Source organism: Mytilus californianus, unplaced genomic scaffold, assembly GCF_021869535.1.
Source record: "Mytilus californianus isolate M0D057914Y unplaced genomic scaffold, xbMytCali1.0.p SCAF_7, whole genome shotgun sequence".
Classification (NCBI taxonomy): domain Eukaryota; kingdom Metazoa; phylum Mollusca; class Bivalvia; order Mytilida; family Mytilidae; genus Mytilus; species Mytilus californianus.
Genome location: NW_026262723.1, coordinates 13,205,675 through 13,231,118, shown reverse-complemented (window position 1 = coordinate 13,231,118; position 25,444 = coordinate 13,205,675). Strand labels below are relative to the sequence as shown.

General features: G+C 31.7%; 1 protein-coding gene and 1 long non-coding RNA gene across 6 annotated transcripts in view; one reads left to right on the top strand and one right to left on the bottom strand.

Moving 5' to 3' along the window:
* LOC127707452 (uncharacterized) overlaps positions 1-1,757 on the bottom strand; it is a 78,461-nt gene extending 76,704 nt beyond the window's left edge. For both annotated transcript variants that reach the window (XR_007984866.1, XR_007984864.1), the window contains exon 1: positions 1,647-1,757. This is a non-coding gene — a long non-coding RNA (uncharacterized LOC127707452). The remainder of the gene's footprint in view (positions 1-1,646) is intronic.
* LOC127707436 (chitotriosidase-1-like) overlaps positions 1-21,384 on the top strand; it is a 177,989-nt gene extending 156,605 nt beyond the window's left edge. For 2 of the 4 annotated variants that reach the window (XM_052211957.1, XM_052211958.1), the window contains exons 2-11: positions 6,997-7,057; positions 7,736-7,930; positions 9,341-9,597; positions 10,547-10,671; positions 11,688-11,811; positions 12,420-12,605; positions 13,585-13,695; positions 14,112-14,277; positions 17,551-17,634; positions 21,159-21,384. In XM_052211957.1, coding sequence (XP_052067917.1) covers positions 6,997-7,057; positions 7,736-7,930; positions 9,341-9,597; positions 10,547-10,671; positions 11,688-11,811; positions 12,420-12,605; positions 13,585-13,695; positions 14,112-14,277; positions 17,551-17,634; positions 21,159-21,304 — 1,455 coding nt within the window. In that variant the 3' untranslated portion in view covers positions 21,305-21,384. Of the gene's footprint in view, positions 1-5,944; positions 6,027-6,996; positions 7,058-7,735; positions 7,931-9,340; positions 9,598-10,546; positions 10,672-11,687; positions 11,812-12,419; positions 12,606-13,584; positions 13,696-14,111; positions 14,278-17,550; positions 17,635-21,158 lie in introns of those variants that run through there. The other 2 variants (XM_052211956.1, XM_052211959.1) reach the window with 2 other exon arrangements.
* The last annotated feature ends 4,060 nt before the right edge of the window (positions 21,385-25,444 follow it).

Here is a 25,444-nt window from a genome sequence, read left to right as displayed (position 1 = left end):
TTTGTTTCATAACGACCTGTTTATATTATGCAAACGTAATTCCATTTGTTCCCGCAAACGTAATACCTGTCAAAATTTAAATACGCGCAAACGAAGTCGCCCGTCTGACCGTATATTCGACATAGGTAAACGTTAAAAAAAGGTCACAGAAAAAAGTCACAAATTTGTTAGGAAAAAAGAACAAATTTGATTAATGTAGGAAAAAAAGGGTGAAACATGTCATTGTTTTTTTAAAATGTAAATGTATGTTTTCTTGAACTCAATTTGCAATTGGTCAAAATTCAATTATGACTTCAAATTTTCTTGCTTTCCTCTGGTTTCATTATTATGACATCATGAAAAAAAGTGACCATTCATTGAAAGAACACAGTTCTCTCACATGATCAAAAGTTTTGGAAGTCAAATAATAAACCTTTTAGAGCATCCAGATCAAAGGAGGACTAAAAAGGACGGCCAAAATCCAATAGATATTCTTACCGTATTATCAGTAGTGACACCATTGTGTGAGCCATATCGTTTAGTATAAAAGTCAAAATAATTGTGGATTCTTCAGTAAAATGGCAACTTATTTCTCTGTCATATCAAATATTTATTAAAAGTTAGAAGTAAAATCAGACAAAACTTAGAAAATCCATGCAAATAATCCCTTGTGAAATTTGTATAGTCCATGGCATGACTATCTTCTCCATTTATACTTTGATAAAATTATTTCACTTCACTCATACTACACATTTCATATGCAACAAAGAAGATGCTCCAAATATAAGGACAAATCTTCAACAATGCAATAAAAAAATGAAAATCTAAAAGTTAAATATGTTGCCATGGTAATAATTGTCTTGGGATGCTTTGCATGGGAAATAGAAATATATATACTAGGTCTTCATCAGTGCATCTGTCATTTCAGTCTTGTTGGCGCTCTCACATGCACACCTCTTTTTTTTATAAAACTTACGTCATAGATTTATATCAGCTATAAATAAGAAGATGTGGTATGAGTGCCAATGAGACAACTCTACATCCAAGTCACAATGTATAAAAGTTAACAATTATAGGTCAAAGTACGGCCTTCAACACGGAGCCTTGGCTCACACTGAACAGCAAGCTATGAAGGGCCCTAAATGACTAGTGTAAAACAATCCAAACAGGAAAACCAACGGTCTAATCTATATAAAAAACTAGAAACGACAAACACTTATTAACCACACCAACAAACGACAACCACTGAACAACACGGTCCTGACTTGGGACAGGTGCATAAAAATGCAGCGGGGTTAAACGTTTTAACAGGCGTCAACATTCACCCTAACCTTAGACAGTAGTGTAACAATTTTTGCCAGATTTATATCAAATTTACATCATAGGTTTATATTAGCAATGTCTCGGAAAATTCTTAAATCAATGCTGATCAAATATGTTACATGTATATTGTTATATATTATATTGTCTTTTTATTAATCACTTAACAAAGACGGCATATTCTTTAAAAATCAATCACATTTCTAAATGTAGACGAAGAAAACAAATCATGAAATAATAAACTTGATGTTCATTTGACAATTTTTTCAAAATTAATTATTTTTTCATCTTTTGTAAAAGCTGAATACTTTAATACTATAGAAGGAAATTTATTGTGAAATATTTACCTTTTTTTTGCGCGTCAGCAATTCCAGTTAAAGTTTGTGTCAGGAGGAAAAAATGTATGTAATTTGCTCTTAATGTAATAAGCCTTAATATAGCTCACTTCTCATTGATTCTGACTAAATAACAAGTTATATATAAAATACCACATAAAATAAAAGTATTATTTAAATGTCACCAGCCACAACATTCTCCGATTATAGAGGTATTTAGGCAAATATATGTTTATTGTATATTTTTTAAATATTAAATGTTGGAAAACATCGTGCTAATTTGTCCTCTAGTGTCGCTTATACTGCCAGATTTGTTGAAATACAAAAACCAAGTGCACTTTTGTAATTTATCAATGGACTTTAGATGTCAACTTCATAATTTGCTAAAACATTTATTGATAAATGCACTTTTGTTATTTAACAATAGTTTTTAAATGTCAATTGCATGATTTGCTAAAGCATTTATTGATGACTGATATGTAATCTATGTTTTAAATGAGAGTATAAACAGTAAGGATTCTACTTTGTCAAAATTGTCTCCCCATTACGCCACCTCATTTTTATAATCGTAAAAATGGAAGCCATTGTAGTGATGACGCGCTGTCAATTTAGCTCTTGAAAACCGATCAATTTATCCACATAGCATCATTACGATCCATATATGACAGTTGTATTTTAAAAGACAAATGTATCTACTAGCTACTGAGCATCATTCAATGTACTTTTGTGCTTTGCTTTGGTCAACTTAAAACTATTGTCTGATCGATTGTCAGGGGGAATTTTCGAAAGTTAAAAAAAAAAAAATATATAATTAGATATTTCGTGGAAGGGCAGACTAAAAATTTTCAGAGGTTGAAAACTAATTACCATAGATAACACACACATAAATTGAAGCTTTTTTGAAGGTATGCATTTCTAAGATTCACTTGTAAAGTCTGTCGTCAAGTACTTTTAGTAAAAAATTGTTATTTGAACACACCTACTCTTTTGTCATAACTCATTAGAAACGTATTTCACTTGACCCATGTATTTAATTTTCAGTACTGTAAATTTTTAATGTTATTATATCAACCTATAGCCTAAATAAATAAAAATAATAGAATATGAATCGAAAGGATGTATTAAACATTTGTCTTTTGTATGATTTGAAGACAGAATAGTCAACTCAATTGAAACATGCCAGAACATAAAAAGGTGTACTCGACTTTCTCTTTTCGATGAGATCATTGCCCATTTTGGGGATTTTTCCCAAAAAACTGTTCCCGGGGGGTAGAGATGCAAATAATGCTTTAAAAAGATCAATCTATTATCTTTCTTTGGAATTTGTTTTGGGGGAATTTATGCTTATGCACAAAAAAATCCCCATGTATTTGCACCTACCACAATGGACTGTTTTGTGAAAATATGTCTTTAATTTAAAAGTTTAAAAATATCCTAACGCTCAATACCATAATCTAAGTAAAACACATATGTAAGATGCATAAAATTCTAAATTATGCATATTCATTAAACTTTTAAAGCCCATAAAAACAGATTTACCAACTAGGCCTTTTTTACCTTCTCTACTAAAGAGTTCCATTTCTTTTGTTTATTTTCAACTGGGTTTCCGCTTGTAAACACTCCGTAAAAAGTATATGTCATTTTTGTGCTAAGGAAAAGTATATAAAATATCTGAATTAATTATTTGTTTATGTAGAAACCAACTATTTCAAAATACAGTCCTTTGTACTCCCTTAAGATCAGTTTATCTATTCTCATTACTTGGCATTCATAATCCATTGTCTGTATAATGTCTAAGTGAAAATGAAACACAATTTTCTCCTTTGAAACCACCAAGCCATCAATCTCAAGTACAGAATTCATATCAGTTTCAAACGTGCTTTGTAATACTTAACTTCATATTGATTGTAATGTTACATAGTATAGAACGGAACGGATATGATCTCTGCGCCGGAGATTGCCAAGCCATTTGAAACAAATTTGTCCTCTAGTGTCTTTTGTAAGATTTTTTCCTGGTGTTCATGCCAATCAAACAACATGTCACCATTGCTAAATATAGAACATATATTTAAAGTGCAAGTAACTGTTTAATATTTAGAAAACCATAATAGGGGCACAAATTTTAACAGAGTAAAATGCTCAGAAATTGGATTTAGCTACTTCCCTTAAACACTAAAATTCTCAAGAGTCCTTGAATGATGATTTTTTAACCAGTTTGACCATTTTTGCATTTTATTTTGATAAGTTAAAAAGAGGAAAAGAATATTTTTTACAGTAACAATAATCTACAATACAAAATCTACGAAGGAGTGAGAGAAGACACCAAGGGGGTAACCAATATCCAGCTACAAGAAAATCAGAACACTGATCAAAAGAAAAACATGATGAAAAGACAAACAATACTTAACATAACACTACACAGAAAACTAGAAATTGCAGATATGCTTGAAAACCATCAATTGACTGCTTAAAGGATTAATTGTCCTTAAAAGACAATTTTTTACATATAATCCTCCAAAAATTATAAATTACTAAGACTTACAAATTAATGTCTCAATATATGACCGACCGTGCAACACTCTCATAGGTAGTCAAGGTTGTCAAACACACCACCCCCCCCCCCCCCCCCCTCCCCACACACCCCCTAGTAGTACCATATATGATTGATTCACTAAAAAAAACAAAAAATCTCAAATTCTGTTTTGATTAATGTTTCACGAATCACAAAGAATGCAAATTCATAAAAAAGATATTTATAAACATGTTCCAATTCAGGAGTTGAAGTCGCAGGCACTTGTTTCTGAAAAAAAATCATTAACCTTCTAACCTTCATTTAACACTATATATAAATTCAATCACATATTTAGTTAAATCGTAATCATGTATTTTTAATAGTTTTAAATTCATCTATTTTAATAACATATAAAATAGGAATGATCCAAACTTCTACATATTTTCTTGCAATTGGTAAAGAGTATTTTGTTTTCAATGAGAGTTATTTATATTTCTCTATACTATATAATGATTGAGAATGAGTCTTTAAGGTTGTGTCTAGGGTAAATTGTTACTTGTTGTCATATTGTATAAAGTTATTTTTATATTGTTTTGTTTAGCCTTTGAAAAACTATGATGCATATCATTAATAGTAATGTTTGCTACTTAGTGGAACTATCAGCTAAAAAGCTGAGAATACTGATTTGGGACCAATCATCCACAGTATTTAGAAATATTCCCAGGAAGGAACTATATGTCAATAAGTTATCTAAATTTGACGATTTCTGTTTTGCAAATTTTTATTTGCTAGTATGAGATAATATCATTTACAAAAATGTTCTCGCTGACCCATGTGTAAGAGTAGAATACTACTCTTGTACTCTCTAATAAAAACAACATGCAATCTAACATGAAGTATAATAATGCTTACTGTACCTGATCACAAAAAGCTGCTTATTCTTCAACTTTGAAATGTCTGTATTTTATCTTTCTTTTTTCATATTCTTACTGAGTCTCCACTGTCACTTTCTATTATACTATGTATTGTTTATAAACTAAATATTTCATAAACAAACACTTTTGCTACACAAACACATTATTTGCATGATAACGCATACTTTATTTCAGTGTCAATGCATGCTTTGGGTGAATAATAACAGTTGCAAGGTAACTTTCTTAATTTCATCATACTATTGCTATAAAGGTACAACGTAAGGGAATTTTTGGGATGAAAATATCATTATCAACAATTTACTGAAATGTGACCACTACTTCAAATATAAAGTTTAATTAAAACAGTATATCACTTTTTGACTGTAAATTATAAAATGAAACTTATCCATGAAAGGAAAACACATTTCTGCTTTGTATATATGGGGTCAGTAAATTCCATATGAGGTGAGAGCGAAGCTCGAATCCCCATATGGCATTTACTGACCCCATATACATCGTATTAGGTCACTGGCAAACTTTTTAACGAATTTATCTTACCGACTATCTTAACATGTGGCTTATCGAAGTGATCAAGTCTTTAATACTGTTAGTATTAAGAACCTATTTACTCTGGTCTATACAAAAACAAATGTCAACAATAACAACTTGTTAGCTTTAAATGTGGTTTATGAATTTATTTCAATCTTTCATTATCAATTTCTTCATCTGTTGAAACCTTTCAGATTTTTCCTCAACACGTGTTGTTTTCATAAAGGGACGTTACACCACTACTAACCGTGTATTGAAATAAGCCCCGCCTTCTAACCCCATATGAAATATACACGGTCTCCACGCGGTTGCTTTTAACCAATCATATTTCTAGAAATGTTGGAGGTAGGATAAGTTTTGATATTTAAGAAAGCATCCAGATTTCTTTTCGACATAAACAGACCTACACTGTTCACGGTAAGACAATCTTTATATTTAATTTTTTTTTAAACAGAGCCATAGTTTAACAAAGTTTGAAATTTGTTAAACGATAATTTTTAGAAATAAAATATAAAAGAATAAATGTAAATTTTTGAATTGAATTATCATTTTCTGGATTGCTACAAAAATAAAGCTTCAAAATCTATACTTTTGGCTTGGACTATGTTTCCACTGGTTATGAGGAGTTGCTATCAACGGTGCATAATAACGGCAGAAAAATCGAACAAACGGACGACTGAACAATCCAGTGAACCAGCGTTTGTTTGGCTGCAATAATTTATTTTCTTTTAAATTGCATGCGTTATCCATCAAAGAAACAATGCTTCGGGCATATTTTTGAATAAAGTAAAAACAAAAATCAAATCAAAATACTGTTTAACAGATTACAGATGCAATATTGTTTTTCAACAAACAAGGTAAATACGGTCTTAAATATTTAACAAAACGTTTTAGTCCAGTGAAAAAACTCTATTTTTCAATGTTTTTTTTCTAAGAAGAACTGTAATGCAATGCGTATTCTGTAGAAATTACAAACACTTTTTGAACCAAATTAATCAAACTTTTAGGTCATTTTTTTCGTTTGAATTTACATTTGTCTTTTTGGTTCCTTTTATAGCTTGCAGTTGCGGTACGGGTTTTTGATAAAGACGAAGGCCGTACGGTGAAATATAGTTGCTAATTTCGACGTCATTAGGTTCTTGGGGAGAGTTTTTTCATTGGCAATCATACGTGTCTCGGTATTTATATAATCAACATCCATATATTTAGTTATGATGTTTCTTTTGTAAGTCCTATTAGATATTTTGTTATGTCTTATGCTCGAAACGACGTGGTTCGGTATTTATCTATCCCGCTTTCGGGCTTTTTGATGTTACTTTCTTATACGTGTGGGTCCGGTGGGTCATTTTGTACTGAGTTTTTCTATTTTTTTTCTTTTATTCTGTAGATGATCAAAAGGAATAGCATGCCGGCTCTCTTCATTGCAGTTTTCGTACTGAACGGAATTGGTAATGTTTTATTTATCATTTTTTTTTGTATATATGTTCACACTTTTTTAACATTCCTCATTTGTTTAACCATTTTTTACGTCATTCCTGTAACTTGTGCATTTTAAATTGATGAGCAGTATTTGCGTCAGAAAAACATTTTATATAAAGCGATACTCAATAACGATACTTCCTTCTTCATTGGATAAAGTGTAAACAGAATCGGAAACATAATTTAATAAAACATCAGTTGTTCATGACTTCGTAACGCCAAATGTAAAAAGATATAGGACATTAAGGACCTAGTTTATTTCGTACATTTATTGTGAAATTTCAGGTTGATATAAAATAGTATACACTAACCTTTTTTGTATAGCAATTGAACAAATAACAAACAAAAAATGAAAATAGGTTATCAGCAGGTAGCACTTAAACCAAAGTTTGAGCAATGCAGACTCTGATAAATACCAAAAACGATATCAAGTGACCTGGAAGTGTATGCATGCATAGAAATCCAATTAAATACAAAGACAGAGGTGTACCGTTTTTTCTCATTACCTGATATTATAAAAGTATCACTATGTAATAACACAAGATCAGTTTTTTACCAAATTATAAAATCGTCATCAAAGTAGAACGAAGAGAAACATAATTTCCATCTGTTTTTTCATGTTTTTAAGCGTTTAATTCTGTTTACAGGTGAGGCAATAGCAGAGTACAAAAGAGTTTGCTATTACACAAATTATGCACAGTACAGGCAAACTCCTTTCAAGTATTTCCCGAAAAATATTGACCCATTTCTCTGTACGCATATTATGTACTCTTTCGGAAAAGTTAGTGGACTTACAATCAAGCCGAATGAATGGAACGACGAAGGCAAACCATGGTCAAAAGGTAAAACGTACAGCATAGAAAAAACTAAGAAAATCTACAGTGCACACAACACGTGTGTTTCTGGAGTATCATACACCAGGTACGTTCGTTATAACACGTCTGTTTCTGGAGTAACATACATCAGGTACGTTCGTTATAACACGTGTGTTTCTGGAGTAACATACATCAGGTACGTTCGTTATAACACGTGTGTTTCTGGAGTAACATACATTATGTACGTTCGTTATAACACGTGTGTTTCTGGAGTAACATACATCAGGTACGTTCGTTAAAAAAGACAAGCTAATCAGAACAGTTAAACCAATTATCGTTGCTTAAAATGAAACAACACTTTTTATGAATTTTATGAGTCCCGAAAAGACCTTTATCTGGAATGTTTAAGACAAATATTTGAAACCCAAAGATGTATAAATACCGAAACACGCGAAGAGCTATATATCCAAAAGAGGGAGTTGCATCCCTTGTTAGTACATTTACATGATTTTATGAAACGGAAATTTACAAACGAATTATATAATTTAAAAGATGTCAATAAGTTTCTGAATAGTATATCTTTATGTTAATGCATTCTTAGGATGTGTCATATGGAAATTGCAATAAGGCAAGGGCAACATTAAAGCTTTTTTTTTCTGTCATATAAGCAAATGCGAACATATGTTTTTTTTTGCTACATTTCAAATGAACGGTGTGGTGAAATTCTTATCTTAGAATGTGTTGTTATTATGTACTTCGTTTGATTTTATTTACCAAAATTAAAATTTTTAAGTGGATTCTGTCCTTCGATATGGACCTCAATAGTATATATCACTTGTTATACATCTTTTTAATGTAAATTAATTTTCAGCATAAAGTTTAGATAGATATAAGAAGATGTGGTATAAGTGCTAATGAGACAACTCTCCATCCAAGTCACAATTTGTAAAAGTAAACCATTATAGGTCAAAGTACGGCCTTCAACATAGTCTCACACCGAACTGCAAACTATAAAGGGCCCCAAAATGACTAGTGTAAAACCATTTAAACAGGAAAATTAACGGTCTAATTTATATAAAAAACGAGAAACAAGAAACACTTATGAACCACATCAACAAAGGGCGACCACTGACCATCAGGTTCCTGACTTAGGACAGGTGCAAACAAATGCAGCGGGTTTAAACGTTTAATAGGCGCCAAAAAAAAAATAACGTACACAGATCAATAAAAATAATTTTTTTGTTAGTTATACATGGAGTACGGAAATATTTTTTTCAAAATAAATATGTTGTTGTTCATAGTACGATAACATAAGTGAAAATTTATCGTCATACTAAACACTTATCAAAGGTGGTAAATATTAATAAATAATGAGACGAGATGTCATTGTTACCTGTCATTATAAATAGTTATGAATTGTAATTTGATTAATAACAGGCATGTTTGAGAGGACAATGGCAGCAAAAACAAAAAATCCAGATTTGAAAATTCTGATTGCCATTGGAGGATGGAAAATTGGGTCTCGTCCATTTACAGACTTGGTTGATAATGAAAATGATATTGACACGTTTGCTCGAAATTCCATCGATTTCCTAAGAAAGCATAATTTTGACGGGTTAGATTTGGATTGGGAATTTCCAGGAAATAGAGGAAGTCCACCTGAAGATAAACAAAGGTTTACAAAATTTGTTAATGTATGTATTATTCTGATAAAGTTAATAATATTAGTTTATGTTGACCATGTACAGCAAAATATTAAAAATTAATCTTTGTCCTATGTGTTCAAGGTTTTCACTTTACTGATACTCCATTTCTACTTCGCTTACAATTGATACTTTCGTTACATTTTACGCTATCTGTTATTGGAGTTTAATGCCTTGATGGTTTTATCACCTCATCAGAAGACACCCTAAACCTCTGACTGATACTTATTTCCACCCTCTAAGATTGTTCAATTGCAGGACGTTTGATTTGATTTTTACTGAGTACATGTATCAGGTTAAAAAAATTCACCGACAAATACCAGGTATAGATTACCTTAGCTGTATTTGGCAAAACTTTTAGGAATGTTTGGTCCTCAATGCTCGTCAACTTCGTACTTTATTTGGCCTTTTCAACATTTTTTTATTCGGGCGTCACTGATGAGTCTTCTGTAGACGAAACGCGCGTCTGGCGCAAATACGAAATTTCAATCTTGGTATGTATGATGAGTGTATTTAATACATGAGTTACCTTCTCTTCATTTCTAACTATCAATTTCTGTAATATTTACATGAGGACCATTTTTAAAAGGTCTTTCGGTCTTTACTTTAATTCATAGTCTCATAGCTCCGTGTGTACCATCATTTTGGTTAGCGGTGTCTTTTGATGGAAAAAAAAACGCATTTGCAATCTTCAATTTTAAAGGCCTTCAACAGCAACATGCAGCGCTATTTCGATTTTGTCAAAATATACAAAATTGTTGGAAATTGTTTGAAGTTTATGATATAGACTTTTCAAAATTCTATTTCAAGTAGGATTTGACAACTTTTATATTTTGGCACTGTAGGTTTACTAATACAGTCGGAAATAGGCCTAACCTCTTTATTTCTTTTGACCAACTATTGATTTCTTATATATTAAAGTGAAACTGATCTTTTATAGATACTGAGAAGGGAATTTGAAAATGAGGCTCAATCAACTGGAAGAGAAAGATTGTTATTAACTGCAGCCGTTGCCGCTGGAAAGAGAACAATAGATTCAGCTTACGAAATCTCAAAAATAGCGGCGTGAGTTGAACCTACATTTATATGAGATACATCAAGCACTTCTCTTTTACTTGTTATTTTTATCTTACAAAAAACTTAAGTCTGTCCAACTTTTTCTTGTCGGGGATCTCTGTCTTAAGATACAAATGTTTAAATATGCAGCTTGATCAATTTATCTACCATTTCTTTACCTTTTACCTCCCCATTTCAAAATGTTCTCAATAGAAGAAAATCAAGATAATAAGAGGTCAACGAAATTATCAAAGGAATGACAATACCTTTGTTCCAAAGCCACACAAAATTTTAATACAAGTCCTGAATATGACAGTTGTTTCCACGTGGTCCGTTGATTGATAGCGTCTGATTTTGTCAGTTTTTCTGGACTTCCTCTTTTTGAATTTTCCTTGGAGTTCGGTAATGATGCTATGCTTTTTTTATACATATAACAATGTAAACAACCCCCTCTAAATATATCGTACTTTAAAACTAAGTTATGATTTTTTTTTCAAATATTTACATAATTTCATAAAAAGATTTATCTAAGAACTATTATTCTATTGCAGCAATTAAAAAAGATGCATATCTTTATTAAAATGATAATAATTTATAAACAAAATAGTTTATTTACAAATATAGTTGTTTCTGTTTCAAGCTGAAGAGCACATTTTATAGACTATTTTTTAGTATGCAAGCGATCTTCTATGAACCTTTTTATTCTACTTATTAATATCATAAAATATAGAAGGGGTCTTGGTATCCACAAAAGTTGTTTAACCACCCCTTATGGTATTGTGTATTTGTCCTAAATCAGGAACTGCGTCTGTCCTTCGAGGTAATGATAGCACGTATTTTGAAGACTCTGTTAAAGTCTTGACTTACTTGAGATTCATAGCATTCCCTTTTAAGAAAATCTGTAATGTTTCTAAGAAATATAGCTCATATGCAAATAAAGGTCGAGTATATATTAGAAGTGCATAACTAATTCTTTAAAAAAATTAATTTATGAAAAGGGAATCTAAATATTTATACCATTACAGTGATCTGGATTTCATCAGTTTAATGGCGTATGACCTTCATGGTTCATGGGAAGCGAAAACTGGTCAAATCAGTCCGCTATATCCTAGAAACGACGAAACAGGAGACGAACGAACGCTAAATCAGGTATATATAAGTGTATATGATATTTTAAAAAAAAATATTTGCAACAAATTTGTAAACAATAACATATTTTTTTATGTGTTTTCTTCTCCAATAAAGTAAAGGTTCAACAAACAGAGTTATAATTAATAAATCAAGGCTGAAAATTAATTTCAAATTAATGGTATGCTGATATAACAAACAACCAATTTAAGTTTTGTTTTTATCATACAACGTTAGCCATTACAACTGCTCATACGACTTTTTGTATCTCAAGAGTGAACCATACTTCCACTTGGACATACTGTTAAAGAAGTGATTAATGTTGCTTTCAGTTAATAGATAAAACAATTTTGATAAGACTAAATAATGAACTGTAAATAAAAAGGGTTTGAATGAATTATTAACGTTGTATGTCTTTTTTATTGAATTAAAGTGGAAATCATCAACCTCTTTTCACAGCAGTTGTACCCCTTTATTACAACTTAAACATAATTGTATGTACGTTGTTTTTTTTAAAGCCAAAATATCAGAAGTGTATTCAGATACATTGTTGGTAAAACATGCAGTTTTAGTGACTATAATTTGATTTTTATTTTTTTAAATAATGTAATGTATCTTTTACATTTTAGGACTGGGCTGCTAAATATTGGATAGATCAAGGAACGCCAAAAGAAAAACTAATTCTTGGAATTCCCATGTATGGTAGATCATTTAAGTTGTCAAGTTCCTCAAACAATGAATTAGGTGCAGCAACTGCTGGTGCAGGATATCCAGGAAAATATACAGGGGAAGCAGGCTTTCTAAGCTATTATGAGGTTTTTGTTCTTCAAGATATATTTCATTAAAAAAGTATAAAAAGAATAAAATGGAAAATGGAAACGGGGAATGTGTCAAAGAGACAACAACCCGACCAAAGGGCAAAAAACAGCCCAAGGCCACCAATGGGTCAGAATTTTTCAGTAAAAAAAGTAAATATAAGGCTTGCACATCATACAATCCATCTTTTTTTATATGTGGTTTTTTCAGGTTAAGGTATTTTGGGAGTAAAGCGGGGACAATCCTCAAGAAATTTGTTTTCTATTAAATGGCAGATAGATGAATAATTGAATGAAATATGGCCACTTATTGGTAAATTGGTAAATAAAAAAAACAAGATCACTATGTTACAAGTCTTTCTAAATTGATTAATACTGGACTTAACTATGTCGTGTGGCCTGTGGTGGATGGTTGTCACATCTCCTTATTTTTATACAAACCACAATGCCAAAATCCAGAATTGACATATAAACCATAGAAGGTTGTTTTTTGCTAGCATATATTTGAAATCTATCTTGTTAATACTGCTTATAAAAGACTTGACATGGAATCGTATTATGATTATGAGTAAACTGAAATGTGGTGTGTACGTCACTGAAACACATAGACATTAAAATACATATGACAAGCTTTAAATTACCTTCAAGTCTTGACAAAGATTTTATTATATATCTAACTTTTACCCTTTACTCTAATACCGACGGCTGCATATTTCATACTGCAGCATCATCAATAGTACAAGGAAGATACGATCTTTTAGAATCATCAGATGTGGTTCAAACAGATACGTAGATTCGTATTCTATACCAACATTGGTATTGATGTTCGCACTTTTAACTGAATGCAAGGGTAAAGTGACTAATGTAGTAAATAAAAATCAACTACAAAATAAACGTTATCAGCTGGATCAACATTTTATATAAATATACAATAAGAAAATTGTTAATATCATACGAAAAATCTTCATTTATATTTTAGATATGTTCAAGCGGATGGACAACAGCATGGAATGATGAGCAGCAAGTTCCATATGCATATTCTGGAGATCAGTGGGTGGGATACGACAACGTTCGAAGTGTTACGATTAAAGTGAGTAAGAAACAAGTCAGACTTTTTGCGGCATACCAAAACATCCAAATCTGTTAATAGCCAACTTTGTATAAGACAGTTGTAAAATTGTTTTTTTTTTTAAAGATTCATGGTTTATCAATGTTAAAATAATTCAAAATGTACATTGTAAGAAATGTCATTACCGAAATCTTGCATGTTCAACTGATGAATTTTTTTTTTAATATTTTGACGTTAAAACTAATATATGGTCAAGGTTTTTACTCGATGTGTAGGTTGAATATACAATAAATTTGCATTTTTGTCTTTCTTTTTATTTTTTGATTGTTCCTTTATCTTTTAGATACACGAGGTAAGCTGGTAATTCTCGTACATGTAACATTATAGTGACCATTACGAAAGGTTTCTACAAATAAATGAAAAATATCAATTTTCAGGCAAAGTATATTAAAGAGAAGGGACTAGGAGGTGCTATGTTTTGGACTCTTGATTTCGACGACTTCACAGGGAATGCATGCAATAAAGGCGCTTATCCATTGATATCAGCTGTAAAAAAAGAACTAACTTCAACAAAACCAGGCTTTCGTCCTCAACCTACAACAGGTCATTATTTTATACATGATTATTTGGACTTTATGAACGACTAGTGTTTCATTTTTTAAGTACACAAGTACCCAGATATTTTGAAAAACCTATACATGTAAATTCGAAACCAGCAGTGGCAAAAACAAAACAGCTAATTGTTGCGTGTTTGACTGAGTCAAATAACATATTTCTTTTTATAAAATTCCCCTTTGATGAATTAATACCTCACTAGAAAATAAGGTTCCAACTCCCTCATCCAAAGTTGACCTTAGATGAAATTAGCATTTTATTTTAAGTCCCTTTAGCTCATAAAGCTCCTAACATATTTACGTATTTATACATCCCTGGTTTACTTTTTCTTTTTGGTTTGAGCATTGCTGATGAAGGATAATCCAGTGAAGAGCATCCAACGCACGAAATTTATACAAGCATCGTTATGACACATGAACAAAATAATTCGATTTTTGCTGCACCATGTTCGAATTTTAAAAATATATTCTTATACAACATAAAATATAAAGAAAGTGTGACAATGATCAGTAAATTTTCTTACTTGCATACAATGGAAAAAATAGTAATGTCGACCCTAACAGAGTGTGCTTAGTTGCGTGCACAGGATTAAGCATTTGCTGCATCCCCCATTAACAAAATACAAAGTCAAACCGAGTAATAAGAATTAAAGCCAGGAATAAGACAGATATTGATACCTGATTGGTACAAGTAGACACATGGGATATTGATAACTGATTGATACTAGTAGACACATGGGATATTGATACCTGATTTATACTAGTAGACACATGGGATATTGATACCTGATTGGTACTAGTAGACACATGGGATATTGATACCTGATTGGTACTAGTAAAAACATGGGATATTGATAACTGATTGATACTAGTAGACACATAGGATATTAATACATGATTGGTACTAGTAGACACATGGGATATTGATACCTGATTGATACTAGTAGACACATGGGATCTACGACTTCTAGTACACATTGAAAGATATCTTATTTTGTTGTGGGTTTTTGGTAATACTGGAAATATTATCCATAACGAATTCTGTTTTCCCAAACACAGTTTAATTGAGGTCTGGAGCTGGCATTCAGTAACTGCTAGCAGTCCTTTGTTAATTGATGTATCATTGTCATTTTGCTTAGTTTCTTCTGTTACTTTTTCTGACATCGGACTCTGATTTCTTTTTAACTGAGTTTTACTGTGTGTATTGCTGTGTGTTTGTTTATTATACCTGATTGGTACTAATAGACACATGGGATATTGATACCTGATTGATACTAGTAGACACATGGGATATTAATACCTGATTGATACTACTAGACACATGGGATATTGATACCTGATTGGTACTAGTAGACACATGGGATATTGATACCTGATTGGTACTAGTAGACACAGGGGATATTGATACCTGATTGGTACTAGTAGACACATGGGATATGGATACCTGATTGATACTAGTAGACACATGGGATCTACGACTTCTAGTACACATTGAAAGATATCTTATTTTGTGGTGGACTTTTGGTAATACTGGAAATATTTTCTATAACGAATTCTGTTTTCCCAAACATAGTTTAATTTAGGTCTGGAGCTGGCTATCAGTAACTGCTAGCAGTTCTTTGTTAAATAATGGATCATTGTCCTTTTGCTTAGTTTCTTCTGTTACCTTTTCTGACTTCTTTTAAAACTGAGTTTTACTGTGCGTATTGCTGTGTGTTTGTTTATTATACCTGATTTGTACTAGAAGACACATGGGATATCGATACTCGATTGATACTAGTAGACACATGGGATAATGAAACCTGACTGATATTAGTAGACACATGGGATATTGATACCTGATTGATACTAGTAGACACATGGTATATTGATACCTGATTGATACTAGTAAACACATGGGATATTGATACCTGATTAGTACTAGTAGACACATGGGATTTAGATACTTGATTGAGACTAGTAGACACAAGGGATATTGATACCTGATTGGAACTAGTTGACACATGGGATATTGATACCTGATTGATACTAGTAGACACATGGGATATTGATATCTGATTGATACTAGTAGACACACGGGATATTGATATCTGATTGATACTAGTAGACACATGGGATATTGATACCTGATTGATACCAGTATACACATGGGATATTGGTACCTGACTGATACTAGTAGACACGTGGGATATTGATACCTGATTGATACTAGTAGTCACATGTTATTTTGATACCTGATTGATACTTGTAGATACATGGGATCTACGACTTCTAGTACACATTGAAAGATATCTTATTTTTTGGTGGGGTTTTGGTAATACTGGAAATATTTTACATAACGTTTTCTGTTTTCCCAAACACAGTTTAATTGAAGTTTTGAGCTGACATTCAGTAACTGCTAGCAGTCCTTTGTTAATTAATGTATCATTGTCATTTTGCTTAGTTTCTTCTGTTACCTTTTCTGACATCGGACTCTGACATCTTTTTAACTGAGTTTTACTGTGCGTATTGCTGTGTGTTTGTTTATTCTACTTTGGCTAGAGGTATAGCGGGCGGGTTGTGATCTCACAAAACATGTATAACCCCGCCGCATTTTTTCGCCTGTCCCAAGTCAGGAGTCTCTCGCCTTTGTTAGTCTTATATGTTTTTTTAATTTAAGTTAATTTTCATTTTTCGGAGTTTAGTCTGACGTCCATTTTCACTGAACTAGTACACATTTTGTTTAGGGCCATCTGATTCCCGCCTCCGGGTGCGATATTATCTCGTTGTGTTGAAGACCCATTGGTGGCCTTGGGCTGTTTTCTGCTCTTTGGTCGGGTTGTTGTCTATTTGACACATTCCCCATTTCCATACTCAGTTTTATAGCTAGCTTGAATCCAGAACATTTCGAGCTTGACATTTATTAGTATTTACATCTTTCTGTCATCACTGGGATTAAACTGATGTCCGTAACTGCAATTACAGATATCCCAAATGGCGGACGGAAAATTGATAAAATGAAATTGTTTAAATTTTGTAAGCCGTTAGAAATTATTCTTGAGTTGATGTTTTACTATTAAAACAATAGAAAATCAAACATTTGGCATAATTTTCTATATTTTGAAACATTTTAACAGCTTTACCTTAAAGTTATCAAAAACTGCATTAATATTTGTTATATAATAAATTCACTGACCTTAATCGCATTCTAATATTTCAATGCTTTTGAAGAGCAAATGTGGACTTAAACTCATTTAAGACGAAATAATGTTGCTAATTGTAGTTAATACGAAGAAGGTACCAAGACCAACAACCACAACACACAGAAAAACAACGACTCAACAATCTGTTAAATGTGGCATAAATGGTGAGCATAAATGTTAGATATGGTCTCTTCATGCACCTTTAAAACTTGCTATACTAAAGTAAAACAGTGTTTTACAAATCATTAGCATTGTGACTAAAACTTGCTATACTAAACAGTGTTTTACAAATCATTAGCATTGTGACTAAAACTTGCTATACTAAACAGCGTTTTACAAATCATTAGCATTGTGACTAAAACTTGCTATACTAAACAGTGTTTTACAAATCATTAGCATTGTGACTAAAACTTGCTATACTAAACAGCGTTTTACAAATCATTAGCATTGTGACTAAAACTTGCTATACTAAACAGTGTTTTACAAATCATTAGCATTGTGACTAAAACTTGCTATACTAAACAGTGTTTTACAAATCATTAGCATTGTGACTAAAACTTGCTATACTAAACAGTGTTTTACAAATCATTAGCATTGTGACTAAAACTTGCTATACTAAACAGTGTTTTACAAATCATTAGCATTGTGACTAAAACTTGCTATACTAAACAGTGTTTTACAAATCATTAGCATTGTGACCACATACTTCTCCACTCATACAAATGATACATATACCAGCAAAAACATGTATGTAGTGTTTTCCGTCCATCCGTGCCTTCTGCAAAAAATCGTAAAAAACAACTGAATACATTGTAGACAAACTTATAGCTCTTCTTTATTTGAAGGTGTATTTGTTCATCCTCAACGAAGTTTATATTTGAAGGTGTATTTGGTCATCCTCAATCAAGTTTATATTTGAAGGTGTATTTGGTCATCCTCAATCAAGTTTATATTTGAAGGTGTATTTTTCATCCTCAATCAAGTTTATATTTGAAAGTGTATTTGGTCATCCTCAATCAAGTTTATATTTGAAGGTGTATTTGGTCATCCTCAATCAAGTTTATATTTGAAGGTGTATTTGTTCATCCTCAATCAAGTTTATATTTGAAGGTGTATTTGTTCATCCTCAATCAAGTTTATATTTGTAGGTGTATTTGGTCATCCTCAATCAAGTTTATATATGAAGGTGTATTTGGTCATCCTCAATCAAGTTTATATTTGAAGGTGTATTTGTTCATCCTGAATCAAGTTTATATTTGAAGGTGTATTTGTTCATCCTCAATCAAGTTTATATTTGAAGGTGTATTTGGTCATCTTTAATCAAGTTTATATTTGAAGGTGTATTTGGTCATCTTCAATCAAGTTTATATTTGAAGGTGTAATTGGTCATCCTCAATCAAGTTTATATTTGAAGGTGTAATTGGTCATCCTCAATCAAGTTTATATTTGAAGGTGTATTGAGTCGTCCTCAATCAAGTTTATATTTGAAGGTGTATTTTGTCATCCTCAATCAAGTTTATATTTGAAGGTGTATTTGGTCATCCTCAATCAAGTTTATATTTGAAGGTGTATTTGGTCATCCTCAATCAACTTTATTTTTGAAGGTGTATTTGGTCATCCTCAATCAAGTTTATATTTGAAGTTGTATTTGGTCATCCTCAATTAAGTTTATATTTGAAGGTGTATTTGGTCATCCTCAATCAAGTTTATATTTGAAGGTGTATTTGGTCATCTTCAATCAAGTTTATATTTGAAGGTGTATTTGGTCATCTTCAATCAAGTTTATATTTGAAGGTGTATTTGGTCATCTTCAATCAAGTTTATATTTGAAGGTGTATTTGGTCATCTTCAATCAAGTTTATATTTTCTGGATTTTTATATTTGAGTTTGAGTTACACTTTGGAAGCATTGACACATTTCGTCTTTCAAACAACTAGCGTCAACAAAAAGTAAATCGCCTCATCATTGTTTGGCCAAGTGCCAGTTAGTGTTATAATATATGTAAATAAGACTTGAACACAACATCGCACACCTAAAGAAAACCCAGAGGTCAAAATATCGCAGTCTCCGTCAATAGACGATTACATAAAATGCGTCAGGCTCTAAATCGTCCGAATTTTGAAAAGTATGAATTAATTCAAAAGAGACAATGTAAATATTAAATATTGAATTTTTTAGGGCTTTTTATGAACTCTTTTTCTGAAGCTATATTAATCAATTGGAGACATTAATATACAATTCTAATATGAACAAATATGCCATACGCAAGATACTATTGACACCGTAGTCCATTGGGTTTAAAAACATTTTTAATTTGCACCCAAATTGTACACTTATGTCTATATATATAAACTTTAAACTATAAATAAAATAAAAACATAGGAAATCTCAATAAAGTACAATTTCCTTCGAGTGGTTTTAATGAATCATTCTTTACAATATTATAATGTTAATCACGTTGCTATGTCTGGTTTGTATATTTGCGATTGATGCTTATTTTTTGCATGTTAAGCGATAAAACGAAACTTTTATTTTTTATGTAAATGTAAATGTCATCATTATATTGTTGTTTATACATGTAATTGTTATTATGCATTTGGCCCTCTTATGGGCGTAATTTGTGCTTAATAAAGTATGAAAGGACATAAAATTATGTAATTTATGTATTACATAATGTACATCCTTAACTTGTCTGTAGAATACATTATTCTTGTTACCCTTTAAGTTTAGATAGAATAAGACGAATTTGGATATCAAATTTGACTCTTTCATACTTTTTTGAGCATTCACTGTTAACTTCTTGCATTAGCAAAAAGATCATAAATAAAAAATATAGAAACACCAAGACTTAAACAGAATCCGCAAACTATCGAAACTGAAAGTAACAAAAGATTTTAAAACTGCAGAAATTGAGTCAATGACACCACAATTAAGCATATGTACAATGTACTAACCGTAAATATTACATATGGTGTAGCATTCTCTTGTTTTCATTGGATATTACGATCACGTGTTTAAAAGGTTATTTTATGTTTCTCTTTTTAAGTATATTGACGCTGTGTTTCTATTTATATGTATATTGATGGTCAATATGAAAAATCTTGCTAAATTTAGATTAATGACGTTATGACGTCACACATAACAACCATGGAGATAGCGCCGTAGCAGATGAAAAGAAAATTTGCAAGTTTATCACAAGAATTTTTAATTTAAACGTTTAGCAGACGCTAAGAATACAAGAGAGCTAACGCAACAAGCTATGAAGTTGTTGAAAGAATATATATATTTTCAATAACATGTTGAAATTCTTGCAAATTACAGTATAAAAATACACAGAAAGAACATTGAACGCCATTTTCAATTCCTAATACATTATTTACATATGTATTATATAAATTAAGGACTTTCACTCAGTCAATACGTTATATGAGACATGTAAGATTATATTGACCCTCGGACTTCGTCCTCGGTCAATATAATCTAAACAGGTCCATATATATAACGTATTGACCTCCTCAAAAGTCCATAATTGATAAATATTTAACGTTACTTCTTTTAGTATATTAAATCATTACTATTTGTACCTCTGTTCTTATTTACTTGACAACGCCATTTTTGAAAATTAACATAATATTAATTTATACCCGTGGATGTTACAAAATTTTGTAAAACCATATTTCAATTTTAGGTTCAATGCCATGTAAAGATGGAGCATTTTATGCAGATACATGTGAGAAGAATGTCTTTTATCAATGTGCATGGGGGAGACCTGTTAAACAACGTTGTCGTTGGGGTCTTGTATGGAACCAAGCAGGATATTGTGACTGGGCATAAAAGTTATTCAAGAATTTGACTTTGGAATGTTAGATCAAGTTTCATGTCAAAAATAAATTCTTGCATTTGCAAAAAACGGCCGTTAGTTTTGTCATTTGAATTGATTCATATTTTTCATGTTGGGGCCGTTTATAGCCGACTATATGGTATGGGTTCTTCTCATTGTTGAAGTCCGTACGGTTGCCCTTAACTGCTTACATGCACTATATTTGAACTTTGGTGGATAGTTGTCTCATTGGCAATCATACCACATCTCCTTATTTTAATATCTCTTGAATTTCACTTTTAGGCCGTTATGGACCTTATGTTTCATAGAAATAACCAAAGCAACACAATCACAACTTTCTTCTCAATAAGAACGAAATAAGAAAAACAGTTGTTAACTTGTTTGCCTCTGGCTTTGGTAATGAAAAAAGCAGTTGACATCGAAAGCAGTAAGCCAAGTAAAGAGTCTAAAGGTGGAACACGAAAAAGAAATCAATATTTTATAAAGAAAATTAAAGATGGACGGACAAAAAAAAATTAGGAATGAGTTGAGGCACTCAAGTCTCTTCTCCTCTGCGCTGATGTTAATTGTGCAACTTGTTGTAAAACCATGGGTAATTGATACCGGTGATTATGCACTCTATCATAGCGAATTGTCAAATGTTACTCGTCTTACCAAAAAAAAAACTAAAAGTAAAAAAACAATAATACCGAACTAAAAGGAAAATTCAAAACGGAAAGACCCTTTAAAAGTCCCTTGAAAAACGCATTACTTTAACTAATAATCGGTCCGTACAAATAAAAAAATAATTCATGGCCGAATGTATAAGATTAGAATGATAACAGTTACATATAGAACAGCCAAGACATGAAATAAAAATATCCCCAAATTCAACATAAAAAACTCTAGTAATATCCACACGAATCCCTTTTACCACCATTGGCACCCATCATGTTGTTCATGGCAAATCGGGGACAAATTTTAACACTTGTTTTCAGACATGTTTATTTTTCTGCCAACGAAAAATCAAATATGGGAAGTGAATAGATTTGTTGTGCCTATTGTTCAATATATTTCATGACTGATCGAGTTTCATTTCAAAGTGTAATCGGAAAGATATTCACTGATCACTTGAATTTCAAACAGGAAAACGATGTAATTGTAATGTCTATCTATAACAGGGGGAATATGTATTATTTCCTCTATCTATAGCAGGGGGAATATTTATTATTTCCTCTATCTATAGAAGGGGAAATATGTATTATTTCCTCCATCTATAGCAAGGGAAATATGTATTATTTCCTCTATCTATAGCAGGGGTAATATGTATTATTTCCTCTATCTATAGCAGGGGAAATATGTATTATTTCGTCTATCTATAGCAGGGGGAATATGTATTGTTTCCTCCATCTATAGCAGGGGAAATATGTATTATTTCCTTTATCTATAGCAGGGGAAATATGTATTATCATTTCGTCTATCTATAGCAGGGGGAATATGTATTAATTCCTCTATCTGTAGCAGGGGAAATATGTATTATTTCCTCTATCTATAGCAGTGTATTATTTCATCTATCTATAGCAGGGGAAATATGTATTATACATATTTTCTGATGATGCTGATTTCAAGTTTCAAGATCATATCGCTGTTATTCGTGAACATGAAAGCATACTATTTTGGTTGAATCAGTGTATCTGCAGATTGACTGTTTCTATCGTTATATTACATTCTTAATTCTGTACAGTTAGCTTTAGCAACTTTTTTTCTGTACTATTTTTGACGTTGCTGTGTGAAATAGAGCCATTGATATTAACATGTATGATTGCATAATTTCTCTTAGTAGATTAAGTACTATGAGCTTGTTTTCAGTCACAACTATCATTGTTTGATACGGTTTAATATTGTTTTATTATAAACCCTACCCCTTCCGCTTTCTGGAGCGGGAGGTATATAGTGTTAGGAGGTCTTCCGTTTGTAAACTTTTACAGAATCTTATTTACAGATGAACTGGTACACCTCCTATTTCATTTCTTCATTCGAAGGATTTTTTGGGTTCATTTTGGCATGACATAGACTTTTGTCGTATCCGCTCGACTACAGTTCACATTATATCCGCTTTTCCTCATAAATCGCTAAAGCTTATGGATATTTTCTCAGTATCTCTACTTTATAATGCATTTTGCACCTCCATTTTCGTTTTTGACACTGACAACTTTTGGACTTTCTTTTAGCAATCTTGGTTTATCTAGGGTACCCATTTTGTATCCGCAACTCCTCCGTAACCCCATATTATAATTTATTTAAACCTTTTTAGAATATAACCCATATAATGCACCTTCAATGTTGTTTGTTTTTGTTTTTTTTTTTGTTTTGTTTTTTTTTTTTAGGGGGGGGGGGGGGGGGAGTTGTTCACTTAGTTTTTCATAGACTGTTATTCATGTATGATGGGGTGGGGTATCAATTTTGGTGTTTTGCCGACAGGATTACTAGTTTGTATTTATTTTCCATGTTTTCGTGTTCAGTGGAACGAGCCACAAAACGATCTGTAGCCATCTTTATGCACTTTGTGACGGAGCATTAAATTAATGTTACCAGCCGCAAAGTCAGGAGCCTCATTATTGGTTGTCTCATTTCATGTTTAAGGGCATACGATACAATTACAGAGAAGGTAATGAAGTCGCTAACGTAAAATGTTATTTTTCCCGACGTCAAACTATGACACATTGGCAAAAGATACATTTTTCGACTGATTTTAATCAGAAACTTGAAAACGAGCACATGGAACCCTCTTTTTTAAAATGGCTTTTGGATTGATTATGTTTCAAGATTATTTGTACCAATTTTTATGAAAAAATCACTAACGTTTTTTTTTTAAATCAGAAAAATATACAGAAAAAATGCCGTTTTTTTTTCTAAAATCATGTACATTTAATAAAAGTGAATTATATACTTCCTTGTTGAAGACTTGAATGTAGCCATATAGATGACTTATGGATATCGTTGCTGTCTCATTGAAGTTTACTCGACATCTCATGTATTCCTAGTCCAGAAATCAAGCGGTATTATTATAATAACAACATTTTCTATCTTTCATTTTTTTTTAAATTGCCTATATTAAAGTGTAAGTTTTAAATTCTATTTAACTCAATTACATATGAATAAATCAAGATTTTTATTTGACTGATTTGCGTTCTGTAAGATATAAAATCAGGAAAATGTAAATAAAAGTTCTTATAGCGAAATAATATGATATACTTTTTAAAATATTGAATACCATGACGTAGTGGGTATGCTTCATTTTATATCAATTTGGATAAGAGATGGGAAAACATAAAGCTATGATGTGCTGAAAACATATTTAGACAAGTATGATGTTGTTGATAAAACCACAGAAAAGTTGTTTCACGTTTCTTGGTTGATGATTAACATCACATGTACATTTGCAAAAAAATCCCTGTTTATTTTCCTAGTTATTACCTGGCGGCTAATAATGACAACAACAACAAATATTATTTACAAAACTTTATGAGCTATCCATTTGTCTTAGTGGTTAGTAAATATAACTGGGATAATGAAAACATCCTAAATACAAAAATATTTAATGTACATTAAATTGTTTTCATTAATATACTGAAAGGTAGGTTGCCTTATGCGTTATTCTTTGATTAAAAAGCCCTTTATTGTGTACATCATCATAAACATCATTGTAACTTCCAGCTCCAGGTCTTGTAGGAGCATCACTTGCATCAATGTAAGTATCGCGGAGTCCTATTTTATTGGGTGGCAGTGAAGGGCGCGGAAACCCATCTTTCATTTCATTCGAATAATTTGATAAAGGATGTTAATAATCCACTTGTTCCATTCAGTGGTCTGTATGGTTGTTATTCTGTTGGTAACTTCTTTTGAATTACTTTCAAGCTGATTATATCATATGGTTAATAAAGATTTCTTCCTTTTTTGAAATCATTTATTACTTTTAACAGGGGAAAATGCAGATAACGATATGTGATTTCAGTTTATTCTTTCATATGAGTATTGCCCCGGATTAACCAAACACTCAATCAATCATTCATGTTATTTCTATCAACAGCGATCTTCAATAAAAGAGGGACGAAAGATACCAGAGGGACAGTCAAACTCATAGATCGAAAACA